The sequence below is a fragment of the Acanthisitta chloris genome, unplaced genomic scaffold (genome assembly GCF_000695815.1).
Source record: "Acanthisitta chloris isolate BGI_N310 unplaced genomic scaffold, ASM69581v1 scaffold28435, whole genome shotgun sequence".
NCBI lineage: Eukaryota > Metazoa > Chordata > Aves > Passeriformes > Acanthisittidae > Acanthisitta > Acanthisitta chloris.
The window spans coordinates 1-23,089 of NW_008672561.1; the positions used below are offsets into that span (position 1 = coordinate 1).

General features: G+C 39.7%; 1 protein-coding gene across 1 annotated transcript; it reads left to right on the forward strand.

The window, feature by feature from the left end:
• Positions 1-7,630: 7,630 nt before the first annotated feature.
• On the forward strand, positions 7,631-12,320 carry LOC103802122 (ankyrin repeat and SOCS box protein 15-like; the record flags this gene model as incomplete). The annotated part of the gene is given in 11 exon segments (XM_009074574.1): positions 7,631-7,687; positions 7,782-7,916; positions 8,331-8,489; positions 9,405-9,430; positions 10,536-10,614; positions 10,669-10,734; positions 11,374-11,416; positions 11,418-11,544; positions 11,842-11,881; positions 12,162-12,225; positions 12,227-12,320. Coding segments are annotated over 11 exon segments (890 nt in total), but the record flags the coding sequence as incomplete, so codon positions are not given.
• Positions 12,321-23,089: the final 10,769 nt, after the last annotated feature.

The following is a 23,089-nucleotide window of genomic DNA, read 5'->3' on the forward strand; positions in this document are numbered from 1 at the left end:
GTCCGCAAAGCAGGCGCTGCCGCCGGGCTGTGCGCGCCGGTGCTTCTAGGCAGAGTTCAGAGTTACTGACGTTCCCAGTACCACTCTGCTCTGCTTGTTTAGTAGTTTCCATACAAGCTACATATCCCCGGCTCACTTTTGCGTGTGCACCTATAGGTGTGATTTTTAGTGTTACTGGGCATGGTTCTGCTGTAGGGTACATGAATCTGGAGTTAGCAATGTACAATATATACGTCAACATCTCAATTTACTGCATCCCTAAAGCTCAGAATCGTAGAATCATCAGGGTTGGAGGACACGTCTAAGATCAAGTCCAGCCATTAACCTGCCACTCTGCTGGAACCCCTAAACCCTAAGCCAGATCCAGATGCCTCTTAAACACTTCCAGGGATGGTGACTCCACCACCTCCCTGGGCAATCTATTCCAGTGCCTGAGCACACTATCAGGGGGAAAAATGTTTCTTAGCAGCCAATCTGAACCTCCCCTGTCTCAGCCTATGGCCATTCCCTCTAGTCCTCTCACTGCAGACATGGCAGAAGAGACCAACTCCCACCTCTCTACAACCCCTGTCAGGTAGTTGTAGAGAGTGATGAGATCACCCCTGAGCTGCTTCTTCTCAAGGCTAAGCAAACCCAATTCCCTCAGCCTTTCCTCATATGACATGTTTTCCAGACCTTTTATGAGCCTCGTTATGGACTTGTTAGTTCCCAGATGCCCATTGGGGTGCTGGCTGCTGCCTGTTCCACTGGTTAGGTCTCTTTTCTTGCTGATTAGGCTTGAAAGTATACAAATACCTTACGTCAAAGAACATCCTAAAATAATCCTGGCATATTCCCCATTTTGCAGCAGCATGGCTACCTCTGCCAGGCAGGCAGCAAGGCCCTTGTGGAGCCTCAGGGAGGGAGGAGAGGCAGTGCCACCGCTGCCTGTGTGGCTCTAGGCTGCCCAGCCTTGGTGGGGACAGTCTGGCCTCACCCACAGTAATTGTCCTGCCTGCTCATGTACCTGCCCCTGAAACCGGCACAGCCCGGCCTGTTTATGCTCTCTTTACTCTCTGCTTATTCAGGAGTGGTGTCCCATGCAAAGGGAGGCCAAGTTTTGGACCCCAGTGCTGTTCCAGGGGCTGGGTATGGTATAGCCATGCACTGCATCTGATGCTTGGCTGCATTTACAGGAAAAACAGATTTGAGTATCCCCTTTTAAATATTAACATGCTTTCTATTAGTGAAGTTGTCTATGTAAAGTTGCAAAAGACAATTTATGATCAGTTTGCAGAATTTGGCAGTTTCTAAGTGAGGAGTACTCCCTCAAAAGATTCAATACCAGAAATGCATCATGCAGAAACCATAACTGTTGTGTGTTCCATTTAGATTTTCAGGATGTTTCTGGTTAAGACTGCAAGACACATTTGGTCAATGTGTTCTGTGTGGCTGGTGACAGTAGTTGAAATCAACTATTTTTACCAAGTCATAGCTAACTAACGAGCTAACTAGTTCTCAGAACTACTATAGGTTCATAGTTTTTCATTTGTTCTATTTTCCAAAATGTTTTGTAAAGTCCAAGCTTAGTCCGAGCATCAGAGTAGATTTCAAGGCTCCCTTTCATGAGTCAAACAACTGAGTCAAGCCTTTAAACTTCAGAATTGTTTGGCTCCTGATGAGAGCAGTTTCATGTGATATGTTCTTGGAAATAGTTGTTTATGTTCACTTGGTGAGTTTTTGGTGTAGATGTGATTTCAATATGTGTCAACTTCTGTCATTCTTCCATGAAACATGTTTAGGGTTTGCAGAAATTTCTGATACATGAATTCTAGTTTTCTGCCACATATATTTAAAAAATACATGAGATAGAAACAGTGGGAGAAAAGAGCAATGAAAAGATACTTTAAATTATTGGTGAAGATGAACATGATGTTCTTTTGAAGATCCAGGAGTCCTTCTGTTAAGTCTAGTCGTTATGACCTTGTTGCTAATTTAAAGGGTGAGTTTTGCATGGTGAGTAATACTTTATTATAATTGTGTTGTAACTTTATACTATGTTCTGGACTAATTTTTTGTTGTAATACCTTTGCCCTGCTCTTGAGCTCCTCTTTTCTATAAATTGGTAAGCAAATTCAATAAACTGAGTTTTGGAATATTGTGGAGTTCTCCCTGAAAGCCAGTCTTCTAATAAACCATCACTACTGCCAATCCCTAACTAAATCAAAGTGATTAATACAGTTTATATCATAATTCAGGGTTTGTGCTCTCCCTCTCCTGGATGTCCTTTGAGATGGCACCGGAAAGACCTGGGGTTTCTTTCTGTGGCACTAAGAGTCTATCTTTATTGTGGTCTTTAAAAGTTTCTGCCTATTTTATTGGGTCATCCCTGCATTTCCCCTTCCCTGTCATCATCCAACCAGATATCTATCTCCTGATTATACTAACTGATCACAACACAAATTGTTCTGTTCCGGGTGATCTTTTCCCTCAGTTAGTGTCATTCAAACAGCATTTCTGACTCAGCCCAAGCATGTAAGTGTCCTTGCCACATCCTACTACAAAGGGTAAAAAACAGTAGGCCTTGTTGATGAAAATGTTCATGAATTCAATCCAAAACTGACACTGTAGAAAGTTCCTCAAATTGTCAAACTGTTTCAATACATAATTTATTTTAAAACATAATAAAGTCAAGACTTAAGAAGTGTTATCAGTGTACATTTAATAAGTAACTGATTTTGAAAACAAACCAAAGAAAAAACCCCACCCCAAACCACCTACATGGCTTTTCACAGTTTATTTTTTTATCTGTTTAACACTGGGCACTCTGTTAGGAGCATTATCCTGTGTGTTAATATGCAGTGGTAGGCGCCCTTAGAAGGCCTTGCTGCAGCTGTGACTCTGCTTCCCTTGTTTGTCTCACCAATTAATTTATCTCACGGTGAAGTCTTGCAAATTGCCATACGATTTGGTATCTGGACAAGAGTCTTATTTGTTCTGCAAGGAATGTAATTGACTGATAGATTTATAACTAGTAACTGCGTAAGAGTGGATTCAGACACTTTATGTAGCAATGCAGAATGTTATTACAAATATCTGAAAATCAAAGCAACACCATGTGTGTAATGTGGATATGAACTAGTTCTGATAGTGTCCCAGTTATGTAAAGGAAATGAAAGAACTCTAGGTAAATAATTAAATAATTTCTGTTATTTATGTGTATTATAAGTATTTTTACTTTTTTTATCGGATAAGCATATATTTCTGTTCTTATCATCTCTTGGCCAACAGCAGAGCAGGATCTCAGCACTGTTTCTGTGTGCTTCTGTTGTCCTGGGTTTTTTTAGAGGCATGCCACACTTAGGTTGCACTGGCAAAAGAAGTTGCAATGAATATTATTTATCAGCATTAATTTTATTTTTTTAATCTTATATTAAGATTGAAATGCATGTAGTACCTTAGGTAAGCTTACAGTTTTATGGTTCTGTAAATGCAAGTGAACTAAGGGTCATGGAAGAGTTCACAGTGTACAATTTAATGTACCCTTATGGTCTGTTCATTTTGGTAAAGGTGGTAACTAACTGATTAAAACCAAAACAAGACAGAGATTTTGAACCAGTGGTATGTATCCAGATTCTTCCTCCCCCCATGCCTGGGTTTTAACTCGATGGGTGCTGCTGTTCTTGGCATTACTCTGCAGTTACTCTGGTTTTGCATCACTGCTGTCTGTGGTGCTGTGCCTCCTGCTTCTTTGTCCAACTTGAAGATATTACATCTAGTTAAATAAATGCTGTAATTGTCAGTGAATCTAAGCATCATGGCAGCCTCAGAGAGAGAGATTAGTATTTGGTGACGTAATATGGTGGGATCTGCAACTAACTGAAGTCTAAACCTTCTCAGATTTCTTGTGATTTATGTAACTTTATTGCCAGATTTTGTTAATGTAGCTCTTGAGAATAAATGGGCAAATAATTTATTTTCTTAATGAGAGTTGTTTAACCAATGGAGGCACAGATAATCTTCTTATACCACCCAGACCTCGTGTTACATTTGATGAGATTTTAGAGAAGTCATGTGTAATACTTTCCTGTGGGTCCAGTCTGCTTATGTTACAGTTGTACAAGGTCAGACCTTAATTTATCTAGCAACTGCATATTTAATTTTAGAAGTATCACAGGACACCTCAGCTTGCAGGGCACCATTCCTGGCTGCTCAGAATGCAGGCCCCAGAGTAACAGTGGCAAGATAATGGGTTGAAAAGGTGAGAATATATGGTATGCTTGCCAATTAGACTAATGGAGAAATAGTTTGAAACTGTAATATTTAATAGACTGAGTCCAAATTTAGACTGCTGTTAATTATTGCTATGAATAACCTCTTTGCATGCCTAAGGGCCTTCTATTTATAGAAAGTAAAGCTAAGATTGTCTAGTTTATTTTAAGGATAAGAAATTAGAATAACATTAACTCTCACATAACTTTATGTGTTTAAAAGTGATGAACACTTGATACACTTCTTTCCAAGGAAAGATACACCTTCAATGCTTAGCAAGTAGTTAATTTTTTTCCAATGAAAAACAGTAATTTAGAGAGCAAAACCTTTTTCTTTTTTAAGCAAAACCTCAAGATATAATACCTAATTTTTCAGGCACGAATGTAAAAAATATCAGAAAAATATCAGGCTACTCAAAATGGTTAAGGAAAATATTCTTGGTAATACAAAAAGTAAAACTCATTTAGAGTAAGCATTTACAGTTGTTTCTAGTGATCTAGTGTGTGGGTCTGGTAACTGAGAAACTGCCAAGGATGAAAGGAAGAAGATTTTGCTGTTGAGATTTTGAGCCTTTTCATTGATGCAATAAATAATGTATCAGGGATGTCTGTGCTGCTTGGTGTACCAAGTGTTATAGTCCTCTGTGATCCTTGTGGAACCTCCACGCTTCAGTCAGACCTTGTCACCTCAGCACAGTGTATTACCAGCAGTGATATAGCAAATCAGGCTCTTGAAGCGCGTATAGAGCCCTGGCAGTGTGTCCAGCACTCATGCTATGGTGAGCTGTTTGCCTGATACTTACTTATCATGTCACAGTATCTTGCTGCCTTACCAACTTTCTCATTTTATAATACATTAATTTTTGTAGGAAAACAGTACACACAGCAATTCTGAAATGCTGCTCATCTGAGACCTTTCTGGTTAAGTCTGTATTCAAGAAGAGCTTGTGTTGCCAAAGCTGGATATAGCTGACCACATGGGTATGAAAATTATATTCTATGATGGCCTCTAAACTAATGTATACCTCTCATCTTTTGTAGAGAAAGGTGTGATAGCAAGGCAATACATTTTTCTGAAAATAAAAGTATTTTCTTACTAAACAACTATCCTGCAAGATACTCAGTGCTCTTAACTCTTCTTGGGATCAGTGATGTTGGAGGGTATTGATCATCTCATGAGACTAAACCATATGTGAACATCATTATAAAGATACTGTAATGTACTAAACCAGCCTTTTTTTCCTGAGAGTTTGCAATCTGAATGTCTGATCTGAGGCCTGTGTAAGTCTTCAGGAGCCTTTTTGATTCAGGCTCTAGGGTAAATATCTTATGATGGGATGTAACATAATTTCCAGTCTCAATTCTCCTAAGGACAGCAACTTCGGTAAGGCTTGTAGAGCGTGAAAGTCCATCCATGTGAATCCAATAGGGTGATCATGATTCATTAAAAAGATGCTTCAAAGATTTCAGCAATGGCATAAAGCCTTCAAATGGAGGATTTTCAAAATGAAAAGTGTGAAGAAAGGGAAGGTAGCTGCAATTTGCCTTAAAGCTGCTGTGAAAGAAATAAGATGATGAATGTTACTAATTTTTCCTTAATAAATTATCTTATGTGAATTATCTGTTCCATTTCACTAGGAGTACCTCCTAGCTGCCAGTGAAATGTTAATATATTCTAAAATGTACTTTCCTTTTAGCTGATGGCAAGCAGAGGTTGTAGGTATATTTATTAAGATATATTTCTAAAACTACTAGTCCAAGAGAAATTTTATCTTTGCTGTCTAAAAGGTTTGTCAGTCTTCACAGCAGTGTGTATTTGGGGGTTAAATGATGGAAGCTCTAAGGTGCCATCAGAATTGATGATTGTAAAGGTCTCTTCCAACCCTGATGATTCTATGATCAGTGCTGACCAGTTCATCAGTCTAACTTACATGTGCAATCTTCTTTTGGACTGTTATGGTGAAGTCTTGATGAGAGACACGAAAGGAATGAACAGAGAAACCTTCAGAAACATATTGTCTTTTATGAACAACATAAAGGTCTGTTCTTCTAAGCCACAAATGAAAATGTATCTGTGAATATTCTTTTATTATTGTTGGTGGACTCCTATTTTGCATTCAGAGATGGCAATCAAGACCAAAGTTTTATATTTTTTCCTTCAGAGAAAATGGGGTTGCAGTAGAGATTTTTTTCTGCTTTCCTTCAGGTTGTCCTTCCTTGCAGTTAAAAACCCAGGCCGTGGTTCCAGGACATTTTGAAAGAGGTGAGAAAGTATATTATGTGGGAATCTGAATCCATAAGACCTTTAGTTCCTGAGTCAATCTGACTGTAAGCCCCTACTAATTTAATTTTGGTTTGCAAGCTTTACCATAATATACTAAGTAGTAAAGTATTTGTGGATGGGATTATAATATTGGCTATGGTACTCTGATTGACTTAACTGCTATGAGAGCAATGCAGAAATTAGTCTAGAAAGAAATCTGGTTAGCACTTTCCCTTGAAAATAATTTTCAGAAAATGACCTCCAAATAATATTTTGAACGTTCCTCCTCTATTTGCAGAATGACTAGAACCTACCACAGTGATAGTTCTGTGAAAGACATACAACAGGTGCTTAGTATAATTTTCTAACATTTGTGCAGCACTTTGATGATGGTAAGTGTTCAGCACGGTAGATACAGCACATGACTGCATAAGCTGTGGGAGTGGTAGTTTAAAACGTTTTTACAAATAATTCAACATCTGGTGTCCTCAGTCTGATTAAAGGACAAATGTGTTGAGCCACCAAGATTTGACACTGTCAAAACCCAAAACCACTTGGAAAAACCTGGGTAGGTACGGCTAGGCATATATTAACCTAAGATTTTGTTCCTTATATTCTTTTCTGATATATAAAGACTACTTTTTGCACTTCAAGATCCTGGAAGAAGATGTTGTAAAGAGCAACATTCCTGACCTTCCAATTATAGTCAGAATTGACTAGCAAGACATTTGGTTGATGTGATATCACTTGCAAAAAGCATAGTGAACATAGGCCACAGTTAAAGTTGGTGATATGCGCAGCCTGAATTTAAGCTGATGACTATAGTGAAAAGGTTTGACATGCTCTGTTATTAATCCACTGAATATTTCAACAACTCTCACACCTTGAAAATAATAGCTGACATGGCTTGACCATCACCAAGGCTTGAGTACTAAGCTCCTGCAAATTTCCATTGAACTTCATGACTGCAGAGACTCCAAAGTCCTTTGTCTTTTTTGATAGACTGTGCCTTGGCAGTGTAAAGATAAAGCAAGATTTACAAGTGTTTGTGGTTTATTTTTGGTATTTTTAACTTAATAAGGATCATTAAAAATTGTAATTAATGACACAAGATGAGACCATTTTAATGTACCACCTAGTGAGGAAAATAGGAAAATTGCAACATCCATGAAGCAGGTAAAACCCTAAAGTAAAATAGTCCCCTTGCAAATCTGAGCTTTCTGTATACTATTTTTTCAACTTCATCTTGCTTATCTGTTGAATTTTTTAAGGTCAAGTATCCAGGCTTCAAGAACATTTTAACCTGCCACGTGCTTTGGAGGAAGCTGATGAAAGAAGGTGGTTTCCACTGCACGAAGCTGCAGCTCAGTCAATTCTGCAAATACTTGAAGTCATTTTAGATGGTGAGTAAGGTTAAAATATCCCACAAGATAAGGGGAGCAGCAAAGAAAGATAGAGTAATAAACACCCATCCACAGCAACAGACTGGAACTGTTTGCTAAAAAAAACTATGATGAAGTCCTCCATGGAGTGTCTTGCTTATGTTGTTTAAATGTTCAAGGCAAATTTTTTTGTTTGGGTAAAGCTGCATCAATTTACAACAGCAAATAACTTGGACCATATTTTAAGTTTTGTTCGGAAACCCACAGACAGAGCAAAAATTATTATCCAGCACGTGTGGTAGTACTAGTTAGGTTAACATAATTACAAGTAATTTTCATAAAGACTTAGCTTTTGAGGATTTCTGGTATATGTGTATGTGTTAACAGCCTTGTGCTTTAATTTTGTTTTATCTTTTTTCACTTTTTTACCTCTAGCATCTTATAAAACAACATGGGAACACAAAACATGCAATGGAGAAACAACATTAACTTTGGCAGCGAAAGCTGGCTTTGTGGAAAATGTGTGAATGTTACTGGAAAAGAGTGTTTGTCCCAATATCACAAATTACAAAGAAGAAACTCCACTTCTTATTGGTAATCGCCTCCCCTCCCTGGGTTTAAGGGATGCAAATGGCAGCGCTTCCCCTCTGTTAAGTACTTGCCCCAGTACTCCTGTTGGCTTCCAAGGTTTAGATGCTGCTCATCTCTTTAGATGAAACTAAATGCCCAGAACCTGGTGAAATGTACCCAGGATTCAGTTCAGCACTCATCATGCTTTAGGTGATCACTGAGTTGATCTTAAAGATGCTCCCTATATTTTAGGCAGTAGCTGAGCTGCTCCTAAGAAAATGAGACGTATTTTTTGTTCAAGGTACCTTCTGTATATATATCTTCTGGTGCTATAAGTCCTTTACCTGCCTGGTCTTATTTGACTGTCTTAAGGTACAAGTACAGTACAAGAATAAGCCATTGTTTTGCCTGGAATACACTTTTTCTGGAGATCTGGAGGTTAATGATTTATAGTTTTATCAGATGATTTCTTCAAGAGTAGGCAGGTATTTTTAAAAGCCTCTTATCTCATTATCATCACCTCTTCTGCTGAAAGTAAGCTTCAGCTGCATTTCTAATACCCCAATCTAAAGAAAGATACTTCATTTGGAAGATTTTATGCTATTGGTAGACTTAAATGAGCTTTACTATTCATGAGTAATTTAGCTACATTAGCTTCCAATTTCTGTTAAATGTCAAAGCATCTTCATTCTCTGAAGAGAATCAATCTGTGACATTAACATGCGAAAATACAATATTTAATACAATTATCTGAATTAAAATATTCAGTTATCTGAATTTTTATTAACTTGCATCAGATGTGATTACCATATTACCATTTTAAGGCCCTGAGGCATTTCTGAGAGGTTCTTCTGCAATGTCTTGCTTTGCGTTGTGTCACTTCAATAACTGTAAATCTGGGAAACCAGCCATTTTCAGCCATTGCTTCATTCCTTTCAGCCATTACAGCATTTACCTGCAAAGAGGTAACTAGAGCCGATGAAGGAGGTCTTTCCCCATATAATGACAATTTTGTTTCCTAAATATTTCTCTATACAAACTCCTGAAAGTGAGGTCTGTCAGCTATGCATGTGATGCTTTTTGTGTTTTTCTGTCACTTAACACTGAAAATGTGGATGTAGATATTGTTGTGCATCATACATTTCAGTCTTAGCTTCAATGAAACAGAGGATCCGGTGCTTAACACTTATTAGATGATGCTCATGATTTAGTTCCTCCTTTTAATTTTAAAACTCTGATGAAAATGCTCTTGAGTAGAAAGGTAAATACTGAAGAAGTATCTGTCTAGTGGGATGATCTCTGCTTCCAGGTACATTTGTAATACTGTACTTCAGGGCAATTGTGGATAATTATGAAGACTGTTGCCTCTAAGAAACCTTCTTGTATAATGGGGCATTCACAAAAGTCAGATTTGCTAACCTTATGATGCTGATCTCCCTCAGCTGCCCCACCAGTCAGTGGAGAGATCTGCTATTCCAAAGGGTAGTTCAGAAGTAAAATTAGACTCTTACTCAGCATCACTATTTTACATGTAAATAATTTGCAGGTGTACTTATGCATGAAATCCATGGAACTTCAAAATGACAGAACATGACCTTTAAGTATGTCAGATGTTAACGCTACTTTGGTTGACAACAACCACTGAGTAGACACTAGGATTAGAGCTACCAGGTAAAAAAGACAGTCACAAGTGGAATTTTCTGAGGACACTCTAATGTTTACAACAAGTTTAGAAGTAACTACCGTATTTGAATAATGTCTTATTTTAATTGTCACTTTGCTTATGATACACCTTCTTGTGTTTTCTCACAATCAAAATGTGCTGCTTTTGCCTTCCATGCTCCAAACTGACATAGTTTTGAGCTTGTGTTGGTGTACCTCGATTTTTCGAGCAGCTGACATTACCATTTATTTAACATACATTGAATTCCCAGATTTCTAGGACTGGAAAAGTTTTTAATTTCATCATATCAATACACAAGGAAAAGCTTTTCTAGATTTATTAGATGTCTTTAACTTTCAAGACAACATAGCTGAAAATGTAGCTATAATATTTTCTTCCTTCTTTAGAGCTACAAGAAGGGCCCTTTTGAAATGGTATCCACTCTGATTAAATACAACTGTACTATCTACCAAGCATGCATAAAATGTGATGCCTGACACGTGGTCAGCAATGCATGAAGCTGAAAAACCTTTGAAGAATGGTGGAAACACGGTGTTGCTGCTGAATATGGTCACTGTGATGTGCTGGAGCATCTTGTTCATAAAGGTATGTAGTCAGGAAAAGAGAAATAAACCTCTGCACTGGCATACATCTTGCTTGGCTGCTGAGGTGTTTCAGGGTGATCAGGGAAAAGGAAAGAAAGAGTAGTTATAAATGAGAAGATTTGGCTTCTTGGAAGGGAAGGACATGTATGAGTGCTCTTTCTAGTCTGGAGTAATGCTTACATTTTTCCATAACGCATGTAGGAGGAGTGCCAAAGTCGATAGCAGTCGATTTCAGTCAAGGAGAGACTGCTATACAGGCCTTTCTTGCCCTTCTATATTTCTCTTTACTCCCTTCCCTCCCTCCCTTCCTCCCTCTCCTTCCTATCTTTCCTTCCATATGCAGAATTATATTGTTATTAATTAATTAAATGACACATTTTTGAATATGCCAGTTTGACAGTCCTCAGTTACAACACTTATGGTCAAAGCAGACCCCACTGAGGTTAGCATTTGAGCTTCTATCTGTACAAATCTTGGTTTGCCTTTGAGTTTTAAGTTTGCCACAAGAAATATTTCTGGTTTTAGTAAAGTTTTAACTGAAATACATCTTAAAATGAAGAGGAAAGTACTCTGGGCTTGTTTCTTTGATGATCTACAAGTCACATTGGATATAAATACAAGTCCTGTATCCTCCTTCAAGGTGATGTCCAGGCCATAGCAGATGATCGTGCATCAGTAGTGTTTAGCAGCTGGAGGAGGTAATCCAGTTGGCATAGCCCTTCTTTTGGAATATGGAGGAAGTGGCAATGTGCCTCATGAGGTAGGACAGCTTCCTATACTCAGAGTGGCTTATGAGGGGCATTACCTTTGGGTATGAACTTGGACTTTACATTTTCTCTAAGATACTATATGGCACAAGGTCACAGGAACATCCAAATAATTTAGTAACCTTAACTGGTGGTATTTCAAGTGTGATGCAAGTTTTTGTTACATTCAGGAAGGCTAAGTTAAGCTCTTTGACTGATATAAATTCTGGTAAGAAGTATTTGTTTAAAAGACTCAGCAAGCTCAAGCGTGCTAAGGTCTGGTCCTGCTGCCTTATTGATACAACAGAAATGGAAAGTTCCATGGCTTGCCTCAATATGCAATTTTCAAAGGATACACCTAGGGAAAGGAGAGTTTGTACATCAGTGTGCATATATCCAAAAGTGAGGCAATAATGTTAAGCAGGTATCTGATAGAAGTTTCATTAATATGGGCATAGCTTGTTATCACAATTCTGAAGATAAAAGAATGGTCTTTTATTCAGAAGTGGCAAAATAATAATGCCTAGAGGTAATAGATTTTTATATTAATTTGATTAGAGTGTGTTTTGAGATTGTGAACTGGCTTACAATTATTGTCAATAGCATTGATTTTTCCACCACTTTTCTCTCTTTTTTTTTTAGATAATCCTTGCTCTTCTTTTTCTCTCTTTTTTTTTTTTAGATAATCCTTGCTCTTCAAAATGTCTGTGTTGTCTGAAAATATGTAAACTCTTGGGGTTAAGGAAACTCCATGAAGAAATTTCCCCTTCCACCCATTCTCAGGGACTTAATCCATTATGAAGAATATGATCTGTATGGAAAAGGGATGCATTTAGAATAGTTTTAAAAAATAACTGTGTACAGTCTGTAATTTGACAAAATTCCTCACTTTTTACTAACTAAGGATCTGCTTAATGTTTCATATAACTTCACAACATTCTGATATTTGCTGTAAATAGTCCTTTTATGTGAAGAAATTTCAAAACTAGTGCATTAAATCTCACGTTTTAACACAGTACTTAGTACTATGTAAATATAGGCTAAATCAGAATATGGGTGCTATAATAATTATGTAGAACAATACATTCTAAATGGGAATTCAGATGGATAAAGAATAAAAGAAGAATTTTCATGATAGACTTGCAAATGAAAATGAGAAATATTGTTGCTGCCCTCAGTCCATGGCATTAGTTAATCTGTAACAGAAAATAAATGTCTAATTTATCTTGGCAAAAAATTAAACCACTAAATACACATTTCTGTCATGTAGTTGGCTGTATCAGTCCTTTGTGTGTGTCTGTCCTTCCTCATAACGGATGTATAGGGGCAAATGAAAGGAGTGAAAATTACTGGTCTGGGACATGTAGAAGGTTGAACAGAAGGCTTAGTTCCTCCTTGTGCTCTTACTGGGGCTGCTTTTCATCTGGCTTTCCAAGAAGTATCCTCTGGGGTTTTTGCCAGGGATTTTGACAAGCATGACAAAGAATCATTTGGTCACTTTTGAAAAATTTCTAGGTATAACCTATAAACTGGTATTTCTGTGTGGGAATTCCTAAATAGAAATATGGGCTTAATTATAATAAGTCTTAAATTTTGGTAATTTTAATGAATATAGTGACCACAATGCAAGAATCTAGGCAGTCACATATCTGATACAGTATACTGCAACCAGCAGAGGAAACATGAGCAAATGGGGCTTTAGACAGGAGATTTTAAACCCTTTCTGTGGCTAGAGCCAAATTCCATTAGTAATTTTAGTTCACAGGCAAAGGTTTATATTTAGGACTTTATACACGCCTCAGGCAATAGTTACATTGCCTGCAGCATCAAATGGTTCAGATCGAGGATGGAGCATTGCCCTAAGTGTTTAAAATACCATGAACTAGTCCTTCAGATATCATTAGGTATGCTAAAAGACATGATATTGTTGTGTTTCTCTCTTAATCAATACATCTGGGCCCTTTTTTTGTTTGGTAGCCTGTTATAGGAGGTGGCCTAATCCAGGTTTAAAGCTTTTCTGTCCTTCACCATTGAAGCTGTTTCATTGAAGACTTCTGCCTGCCCTTCCTCCCCCACCCTCCAGATGCTAAAGCAAGTACAACATTATGAGAAAGTATCTTTAATTTTTTCAAGGCATCTGTGAACTGAAGGGAGGCAGGAGAAGCAAGACTTTATTTTAAAGGGAATATGAGGTGACATAGTCATGGAAAAGGAGCTGTTTTCCCCAGGTCATGTTTATGGCACAGCTAGGAATCAAACATAAGTCTTTTGACTCCCATATTTTTGAAAACAGACCATTGAATGATACTTTTATGGACTTGAGTACCTGGTGGTAGGAGCAGAAAATGTAACTGGACTGGAACTGGGGGTTGTGTGAAAAGGGACAAAGGCATCAGGCCCTTCTGGAAGAATATACTGATAGGAAAAAACTACTTTTTATTATCCCTGCTTGGACTGTGATTGAACTGTTGCAATGATGGAATTTAATTTGCTCTGCTATTTGGGTGTGTCTCACAGGGTGTTCCACTGCAACCCAATTCCATGGCATGCCCACCCTCTAGGAGAGGTTATCTGGAAGTAATTAAATGCCCTGGCACTGATTCAGGCATGCTCTGAGATAGGGATTCCTACCAATTTGGGGACAATGTTTGAAATCAGAGGTATGATTTGGTCTCTGTTTCTCCTAAAATCTGACACAAGCAGCTGCGCTAGATACTCCAAGGAGCCAGACATTCAACAGCAGTTACATCAGCCTTTGCAGGACCCGTGGGATGGCCTTTGTAGTGGTGTTTTCATCGCTCAGTGAAGGAAGGACTAAACCATAGTTGTGAGTCCTCTATATGATCAGCTATTCCCTGTAGAGGCCACAATGTCATATGGGTCAAGCATTAAACTACCATGCACTGACTACTATCTAATTTTGGGAGCTGGCATGGCAGATCCTGTTATGGGTATCAAGGCAGAGGTGGGGGGAGTGGGCAGCAATTTTACTGTTTCACGGCAGCAGTGATCTGGCACAGGCTCTTTGTGCCTGAGCTGCCCTCTCTCAGGCTATTGCCATTAGTACAGGAGTCACACATGGAAAAACACAGTCACAAAGTCATGAGCTCTTTTGTGTCTACCTTGGGGTGGGGCAAAGGGATTTCTTCTGACCCTTACTTGGGGCAGAAAAAAACACTTATATCCACCTGTTTGGCTATTGTTTGCATGGATAAAAGTGACATAAATTCACAATCACTTATCTCTGTAGAAAAAGTCTCTCTTGCTTTTCCATCAATCCCAGTGGCTGGAGCACAAGGCTTATGAGGAGTGGCTGCTCGAGCTGGGGTTGGTCAGCCTGAAGAAAAGGAGGCTGAGGTGAGACTTCATCGCTCCCTACAGGTGTCTAAGAGGAGGTTGTAGTAAAGTGGGGGTTGGCCTCTTCTCCCAGATAATAAGTGTCAGGACAAAGGGAAATGGTCTCAAGTTGCACCAGAGGAGGTTTAGATTGGATATGATGAAAAATATTTTCATGAACAGGGTTGTAAAGCATTGGAACAGGATGACCAGAGACATGGTGGAGTCACCGTCCCTGGAAATGTTCAAAAAACATGTAGATATGGCACACGAGGGTATGGTTTAATAGTGAACATGGTAGTGGTTCTAGGTTGATGGTGGACCTGAGGCTCTTAAAGGTCTTTCCAGCCTTAACGGCTCTATGATTCTGTGATTTAATATGCACCTAATCAACAGTTTCTTGCCCTCTCTTCTGTGTCTTCTGCGTAACCAGCTTTTCCTGCCTGATGTGCTCAGCCACAGCTCTGGTCTCTCTGATAAATCAGTCCTTTTAAAGCCTTCCCCCTACTTTTTTTTTTTTTCCCCATGTGAGCCTTTCATGTGACTGCTAGACTGTATCAAGAAAAGTAATTTCAAACAAAGTGATTTTCAGCCTTAATGCTCCTATTCTGCCTTTTTTTGTCCCCTAACCTTTTTACTGGAAAATGTTTGTTTAGAACGCAATAATTAAGAATGGCATCTTGCCCTCCAAGGTGTCTGTCCTTCAGTGTCCACTTCTATACCCTACAGATAATGACCCTGATTCAAAAACACACCATTTGTTTTCAAATGCACAGAGCAGACTTTAAAGAAATCCATCCTTATTCTTTACCAGGACAAATGCTGCATAAATCAGAAAGAAGTGCATAGGTAAATATATGAAATCACTGTATAAATATTTAAAGATATGTATTGCAATGGGAAGCATTTTCTCTCTAAAATGCTCCCTGAAGTGTTACTTACACCAGCAAAAGAGGTACTTAGATAGGAGAAATATTCCCCAAGGAACATGTGTTTTGTGGCTCTCCCAAAAAGCTATAAAAATATATTAGTGAATGGTTAGTAGTCATAAGACTGATATAACAGTGTAGTTCTGGTGACATGTACAATGTATTAAAAATTAATTTTCAAAATTCACATATTCAGTAGATGTCTCTGCATGTAGTTGGGCAAACCCATTGCTTTTTGTCCACATATTCTGTGTGGTAGATATGGTGCCTAGAACTGCTGTTATCATTAATATGTACTAATAAAAAAAAGTATAATTAAAGACAGTAAATTAGAGAATTTACTTAGTTTGCTGGTTGTATTTAAATCTCTTTGAAGTATATCACTTATTTCTATTGCTGGCAACTCCCTTTTAAAAAAATCTTCATAAACACACACTCTAAAAAAGTGACAAATCCAAGGAAATGCTAAATATAGAAGTAGAGCCATTTTTTAAATGTGAATGAGAAACCATAGGTTTGGCTAAGCTACATGGGAGAACCAACTGGGACTAAGGCATTAACAAAGGATGAAATCCATGCACTTTTTATAATCACTTATAATTTAATAACTACCTGGCCTGGAAGTGCAAATTACAGTTATTTGCAAATACCACCACCAATAATATAGTGCTTACATTGGCAGATTTTGCCTATTTTATTATGCCTTTTATATTTCTTCAACAGCATCCCATTGAAATAGCTCTTCCAAAATCCACATTTTTTGTGCATAAAGCAGTTCCGCTGCTTCTTTCTTTGCCATACAGTGGCCTCTACTTCCTGTCCAAACCTGTTGAGCAATATTGCGATGTAATTCCAAACAGCTGCTGTAGTCACCCTATGTCTGTACATCAGTAGCAAGTGAAATGATTTCTATATATAGTTTGTAAATCTGTTGGCAATGTTTGTAAAGCACACCGAGATTCTTCCTGAGGAATAAGAGCAGCTATACAAAAGCAAGTGCATTAAGACCATCATTGCGTACAAAGCGGTTTATCTTTCTTGTGTGGCAGAAATGAGGAAATGGCCAGTCTGCAGAGACAGGGAAAAGCACTTGCTTTGGGCAAAACCCTGGCAGGAATAGTTTGTGCTGTCAAAGATAAGCAGGTTCATCTCACACTGTTATTGCAGAACATGACGTTGTACTGACACAAGATGATTAAAAAGTATTGGCTGCATAGGAAGGGAAGAAAACTGGGAATGGGAATGACATTTATTCAATAAGATTTATTTGTCCCCCTCACCTTCCTTATTTTAGTGTGATTCAGGTACGCAAAAGGAGTTATAAAACCCGAGTCTTCTGCGCCCTTGGCACCCAGCACAGACCTTCATGATCCATGCATGAAGGACACCAGGTGCCTGTGCAATGTGAGCAGTGAGTTTTCGTTCTTTTAATGAAAGGATGAGGAATTTATTAGTCCAGGAGTGGTCTTATTTGCACTCAGATGAGTTTTTCTCCCCAGTGCTTTCCTGCAACCAGGTTGACCTCATGACTCCCCTTCCAAGATGCATCCTTAAGCTCTTCCCATCAGCAGCACTATCAGAACCCACTCCCTTCTGTTTTGATAAGTAAGGCAGTCCAAACACCTCTGCCATCGCAATGCATCAGGTTAGCGGTTGCCCCATGGCTTGTTGGTTTATAGTGTATAGTTATTTCCCCAGCAGCTGTTGAGAATGCTGTTGCCAAAACTAATCAGAGGAATAAGGCAGCCCACATGCACATGTTTTTCAGTGAAATCTGATCACTGTTTGTGATGGTTCGAGTTGTTAAACTGCAATCTGGACCTGGAATCTGCCCTCCTGGTAGCCTGGGGTGTGTTGCAGGGGATCTGTGGGAAAAATCTGTCTTTGAGCTGGGATGTGGAGTCTGGTTCCCAAGCAAAGACTGGTTTTGAATCAGGGTCATCTTTACGCTTGCCCTACGTTTTGTTTCCCCAGCATGGATGAAGGAAAAGATCTTTTCCTTCTGTGTGACTCTGTTTACGGCATCACCAGGAGAGATGGACTGGACAACAGAATCATCTGGCACAGAGCAAAGCAGCTGAAAAATTATTCCTTCAAATGCCTTCAGTACATGCTTCATCCCATTTGCTCTGCTGATACCACTGTTAAATGTAGGTGATGACACATCCTTTTCAGGCACAGTACCATGTGCACGATTTCCACAAGTTATGCGAGTCTCTCGGGGGAAGGAGCTGCAGCTTGTCCCATCAGTCTGTCTCGCAGTCCTGTGTGCTTGCCAGGCTGCTTAATCCCGTGTCTCTGCAGGATGGTTTGGATTCTGCATTCAACTCGGGCCTGTACAAGCAGCATACAAAAATTGACACATGCAATTTATAGGTAGGTAGGTAGGTAGGTAGGTAGTAGGTAGGTAGGTAGGTAGGTAGATAGATAGATAGATAGATAGATAGATAGATAGATAGATAGATAAATAAATAGATAGATAGAGGTGGCTGGGGGAAGGCAGGCAGCAAGGAACACAGGAGCAGAACAGGGGATGTGCAAAGCAGGGAAGGAAAGAGAGGTCAGCAAACAGGCTGTAGAGGTGGGTGAGAGCAGTGAGGGGCTGTGCAGGGAGAGCAGGCAAGGATGGGGCCTGCAGGACCAGGAATGGAGAAGGCAGTGCAGCAGCAACAAGGCACAAAAGTGGGAGGTGGGAGAGCTCACGGGCTGTGCCTTGGGGTCTGCATGAGTGGATGGCAGGAGGGAAGGAGCTGGATAAGGAATGAGGGGTGCAAAACCAACAGCGGGAGGTGGGAGCAAGCAGCTCTGCAGAGCACAGCAGGAGAGATGGGGGAAGCCCAGACATGCTGTGATGCATTGTTTTTAATGTGCTCTATGGCAATTGGACCTGTTCCTGCAGCGTGGGACTGAGTTCAGTATGAGCCAACGCATCTGTCTGACAGGCTGTCCTCGGGAGCTGGGACTGAAATAGCCACTGTCCCGTGCCTGAGGACAAGGTTGTGCAGCCCTCTCTTTGCATGCCTGTAGTTTTCCCTGCACTCACTAGAGTGCAAGCAAATGTTAAACTATGGTCTTTGTCCTGCAAGTGGATGAGCACCACCTGCCACATGTTGCTCCTGTCCTTTCAGCAATTGTGCCAATGTGCCCCAAGCGTGGAAACGTGAGAAACAGAACAAAGTTCCCTAGGCTGCTGCTGGAAATAGTTAATTGCTTGGAAAGGAAAAAAGGACACTTAGAAAGGTTTCCTCTTTTAAAACTGAGAAAATAAATCCCTTAGGTTAGGAAAGATTGAAAACCTTGTGTGCAATCTAGCTGCTGCTGAGTAAGCTCCATCTGCTCAAAGCCAGGAACCTGGGTGCCAGGTTCTACAATGACAGAGTGAATCCTGCTCCTCTAAAATGGGTGCTCCCAGTTCTCATTTTCCCTCAACTCAGATCATGAAGTGAACAAACCTTTTAATAATTATGTTGATTGAGTGATGAGTTTTCATGGCCTATTGGTGAAGTGGTTTATTCCCTGCATACAGGATTTCAGTGGGGCCTTAGGGAGGGGAGTTTGGGTTTTGTGTTAGGAAGTGGTGAAGCACTTCATCAAATCATGGAGTCACAGAATCATTTGGGCTGGAACAGACCTCTTAGAGATCATTGAGTCCAAGTGTTAACCTGACACTGCTAAGACCACAACTAAACTGTATTCCTAAGTGCCACATCTACACATCTTTTAAAAACCTTCTGAGATGGTGGCCACTTCCCTGGGCTGCCTGTTCCAATGCTTGACAACCCTTTTGGTGAAGAAATTTTTCCTAATATCCAAGTGGAGGACTCATCCTAAACAGCAGTCAATGCAATCAGTGTAAACCTGCCCTCCTGTACTACATATGGCTCACACTCTACTCTCCTGCCTTCTGTGATGGAAGGAAGTTCACTGTGCCACCTCACTAGCAGGAGGTTTCTTCCTAAACTGTTTATAATGGTGTGATTGAGAACATAGCCTGGGACATACAACGGATGATCAGACTGCTATTTTTCGCTTGGGCTTTTTTTTTTCTTTTTCAGAAATCCAAACGTATAGTGCCTGAGAATGGGACTATGGAACAAGAACAATGTGTTTCAGGCAAAAAATGCTATTAACAGGAAAACGCAATCGCTCCTGTCTTTGCTGCAAGAATTCCTCTTGGAAGCTGGAACCTGTGATCTGAAGTGTTGAAGGGGTGGGAAGCTTCAGCTGTGGCTGATGCCCACAGGAACTGAGTGCTGACCAGCTGAATGCTTGCATAGTGCAAAATACTGCCAGAAAGGGAATCCTAAATTTCAAATTAGCGAGTACTTTCAGTCTTAAGGTCTCTGTATCTCTATTTTTCCTCCTCAAAAAGGTAGTAACACCTTCATGTCCCCTGAAAGGACCAATGGGCAATTAAATCCATTGGTAGTCTTGCTGTGCTGAAGAATGGGAGCAAAACAAAATGCTGAAAGTCTATTAAATGTGTACAATTTCTCCTATACACTGAAGAAGAGTAAAGGTCCTGGATACTCCTGGGTCTAGGATCAAAGTATGTGATTACAGAATTATGTAATTAAGGACTGTGTTTCAGTACTCATCAGCAGGCAACAACAAATATTATTCCCACATTTTCTGACCTGTGACTACTTAGCTTTACAGTTTTAGCATCTTTTTTTATGTGTGTGTGTAATTTGCCATGTGCTACAGCCTCATTACTTTCATTAAAATTCTCCTAGAGAGAGTTGATGGGTCTTCACCCTTGGCCATTCCCCTATAAAGAATGGGTTCTAAATTACCAGGAGTAACTTACAGGATCAAGAAAGGGTACAAACCTCTCATAACCTCACCCAACAGTGCCAATTTCCCCCTGCTTCAGAGGAGACATGTGCAAGAAAATACCTTGTCCATCTTTAGTAACCTCTTTAAATTATCTTATCTCATGGCTAGAATGAATATCACTGACACTGTAAAAAAAGATCACCACTGGCCCAGTGTTGTATCATGCCTCAGCAAAGAGTAGCATTGAAGAAAATATTCAAGTTACTAAATCTTCCTTTGGAATATTATTTTCGAAGTGAGTAATGCATTTGCTTTTTGAAGTTCCCTTGAGTTGAAAAAAAATTATTTATACATAGAAAACTTTAAATAGACAATTCGGGTGCCTGTATGTTTGTACTTTGTATTCTGGACTCTCAGCCCAGAAAAATTCAGAGTTCTTATTGTATTATTGTTCAAATCTTATTGTGTTGAACATATATCAACGTTGTAGCACAGTTCTAAAAACATTTCAGTTTCAATCAGCATTTTCCAACAGAAAATCTGTCCAGCGCAAATCTCCTAACCAACTCCATCAACAAATGTTTGCAAGAAAATGTTGTCTATGAAAATGCACTCAAGGAAGATAATTTTATTGTACTGCTTCTCTGGCTAACTCCAGTGATAACAATGTGAGCCATTTTCCTAGATAGATGGAAAAGAGAAATAAAATTGCTTGGAGTGCTATTTTATACCTATAATCAATGCAAATGTCAGCTCTATCAAAAAGCATTGATGATGTAAAGTTGAAAGAAAAAAAGGTACTTATGATATTTTCCTCCTCTGTCACAGAATTTGGCCCAGGCTTCATTCTGCAGGTGCAGCTGAAAGGGGGAAGAGAAGTTCTACTGTCCCACTGACTTGTCTATATGCAGTTGACCCATCATGGTGTCTTATACCAATAAGGTAGCACAGTTAGCTCCATAAGCAAAGCATCTTTTATTTTATCCAAAGATTTGGTGAATATAAATGACCTGCAAATGTTTATTTTGAGAGGTACAGTATTCTTCAGTCTGCTTTATTAATGTATTTTGTGTGTTAGGGAAGACTAAGCTTATAAGTTTTTGTCCCACTTCTTGAGCAAGATAACTGCATGAAGTTCATATAGACAAATGATCATAGAAAAAAATGTAACTTCTTTATGAAATCTTTATGAAAACCATGCTCAATCTTCTCTCTCCATTGTCAGTAAATCAATATGCATAATAAAACTAAATGAGCAATTTGGCTAGACATCTGTTCATGTGTCCAGTCCATACTAACCAAAAAGAGATGATGTTGGACAGTAACAATACTTTGCATTATTTTCACTTACACTTCTGTTAAATATTGGCTTGACTATCTGAAACACACTGTGTTATCATTTAAGAAGGTCAATATATGTTGTTATAGATGTGTCCTTCTCTCTGCGTCTCCCTCTCTCTCACAACAGAGGTTTGCAGGTATTGCTGGCCTTCATGTTTCAGAAAATGTGACAGTTCACCATCATTCACTGCTAATAGAGAGAAAACCCAAACGGTGCAAAGTTTAGCCTTTCTCTCTGTCATTTCTTACACTGGAAGATACCAGTCTATAAAAAAACAGTATCAGAATAATATACCATCTATTAGCAGAAATGACAATGTAGACATGCATTTAGAATTAAGACTTGAAGGGCACTCTCCAGCTGCACATCAGTCAGCAACAGCGAGCAGTAGCCATTAATAGAATAGCCACCAGAGGACTTCAGTTGCTCAGGCTGTCAGAAGTGATGAAGGCAGAGCCTCACAGCTCACCCAGGGCTTGTTCCCCCTAAAGCTCGGGGGGACTCTGACCACTCCTCTCTATGGAGCACAGTTCTCCATGTGAAAAAAAATAAATCCCACAGGAGCTCCAAATGGACATGTCAAGCTGATTTTCCCTCTGATTGTCACAGGAAAAAATAAGGGAATTATTAAATAAACCAGCTGTGTGATTTGTTGCAGAGAAGACATTGCCGGGGCAGTGCTCCTCACAGGTGCTGGCACGCCGACCTCCTCCCCTCAGCTGCCTTTCCACCGACCCCAAGCGCCTGCAGACACCTTGGGGGGATCACAGCATGGTTCTGCTAGAAAACCGTGAAAGTGAGAGAAGTCTGCTGAACAACAGCAAGGGTGTTTTATTTCCAGCTTCTGTGACAGCTCCGGATTAAATGGATTTTCATTGTTCTTTCCCTGCTGCAGTTTGGACACAATGTCGGTGTAAGTGCATCCGGGGTTTTATTTGCTGCCGCCCCCCCGTCTGCCAGGCTGGTATTCTCCACTGGCCGCCTGCTCTAAATATGGCCATGGCCAGTGTGTCAATAATCCCCCTCTTTAAGGGGCCTGCAAACACTAGTGTTGGGACATTCTTGCTGTTCAGATGTCTAGCTGACGTCTGATGCTTAAAACGGAGCATGCTTTCATCCCTTCGTGCATTGTCGTAAGCCCCTGATGATTACTCTTAAAAGGGTGTCTCTGCTATGCTGGGAAACAGTTGCTGACCACACGAGACACAGCTTGCTTGCTTCAGC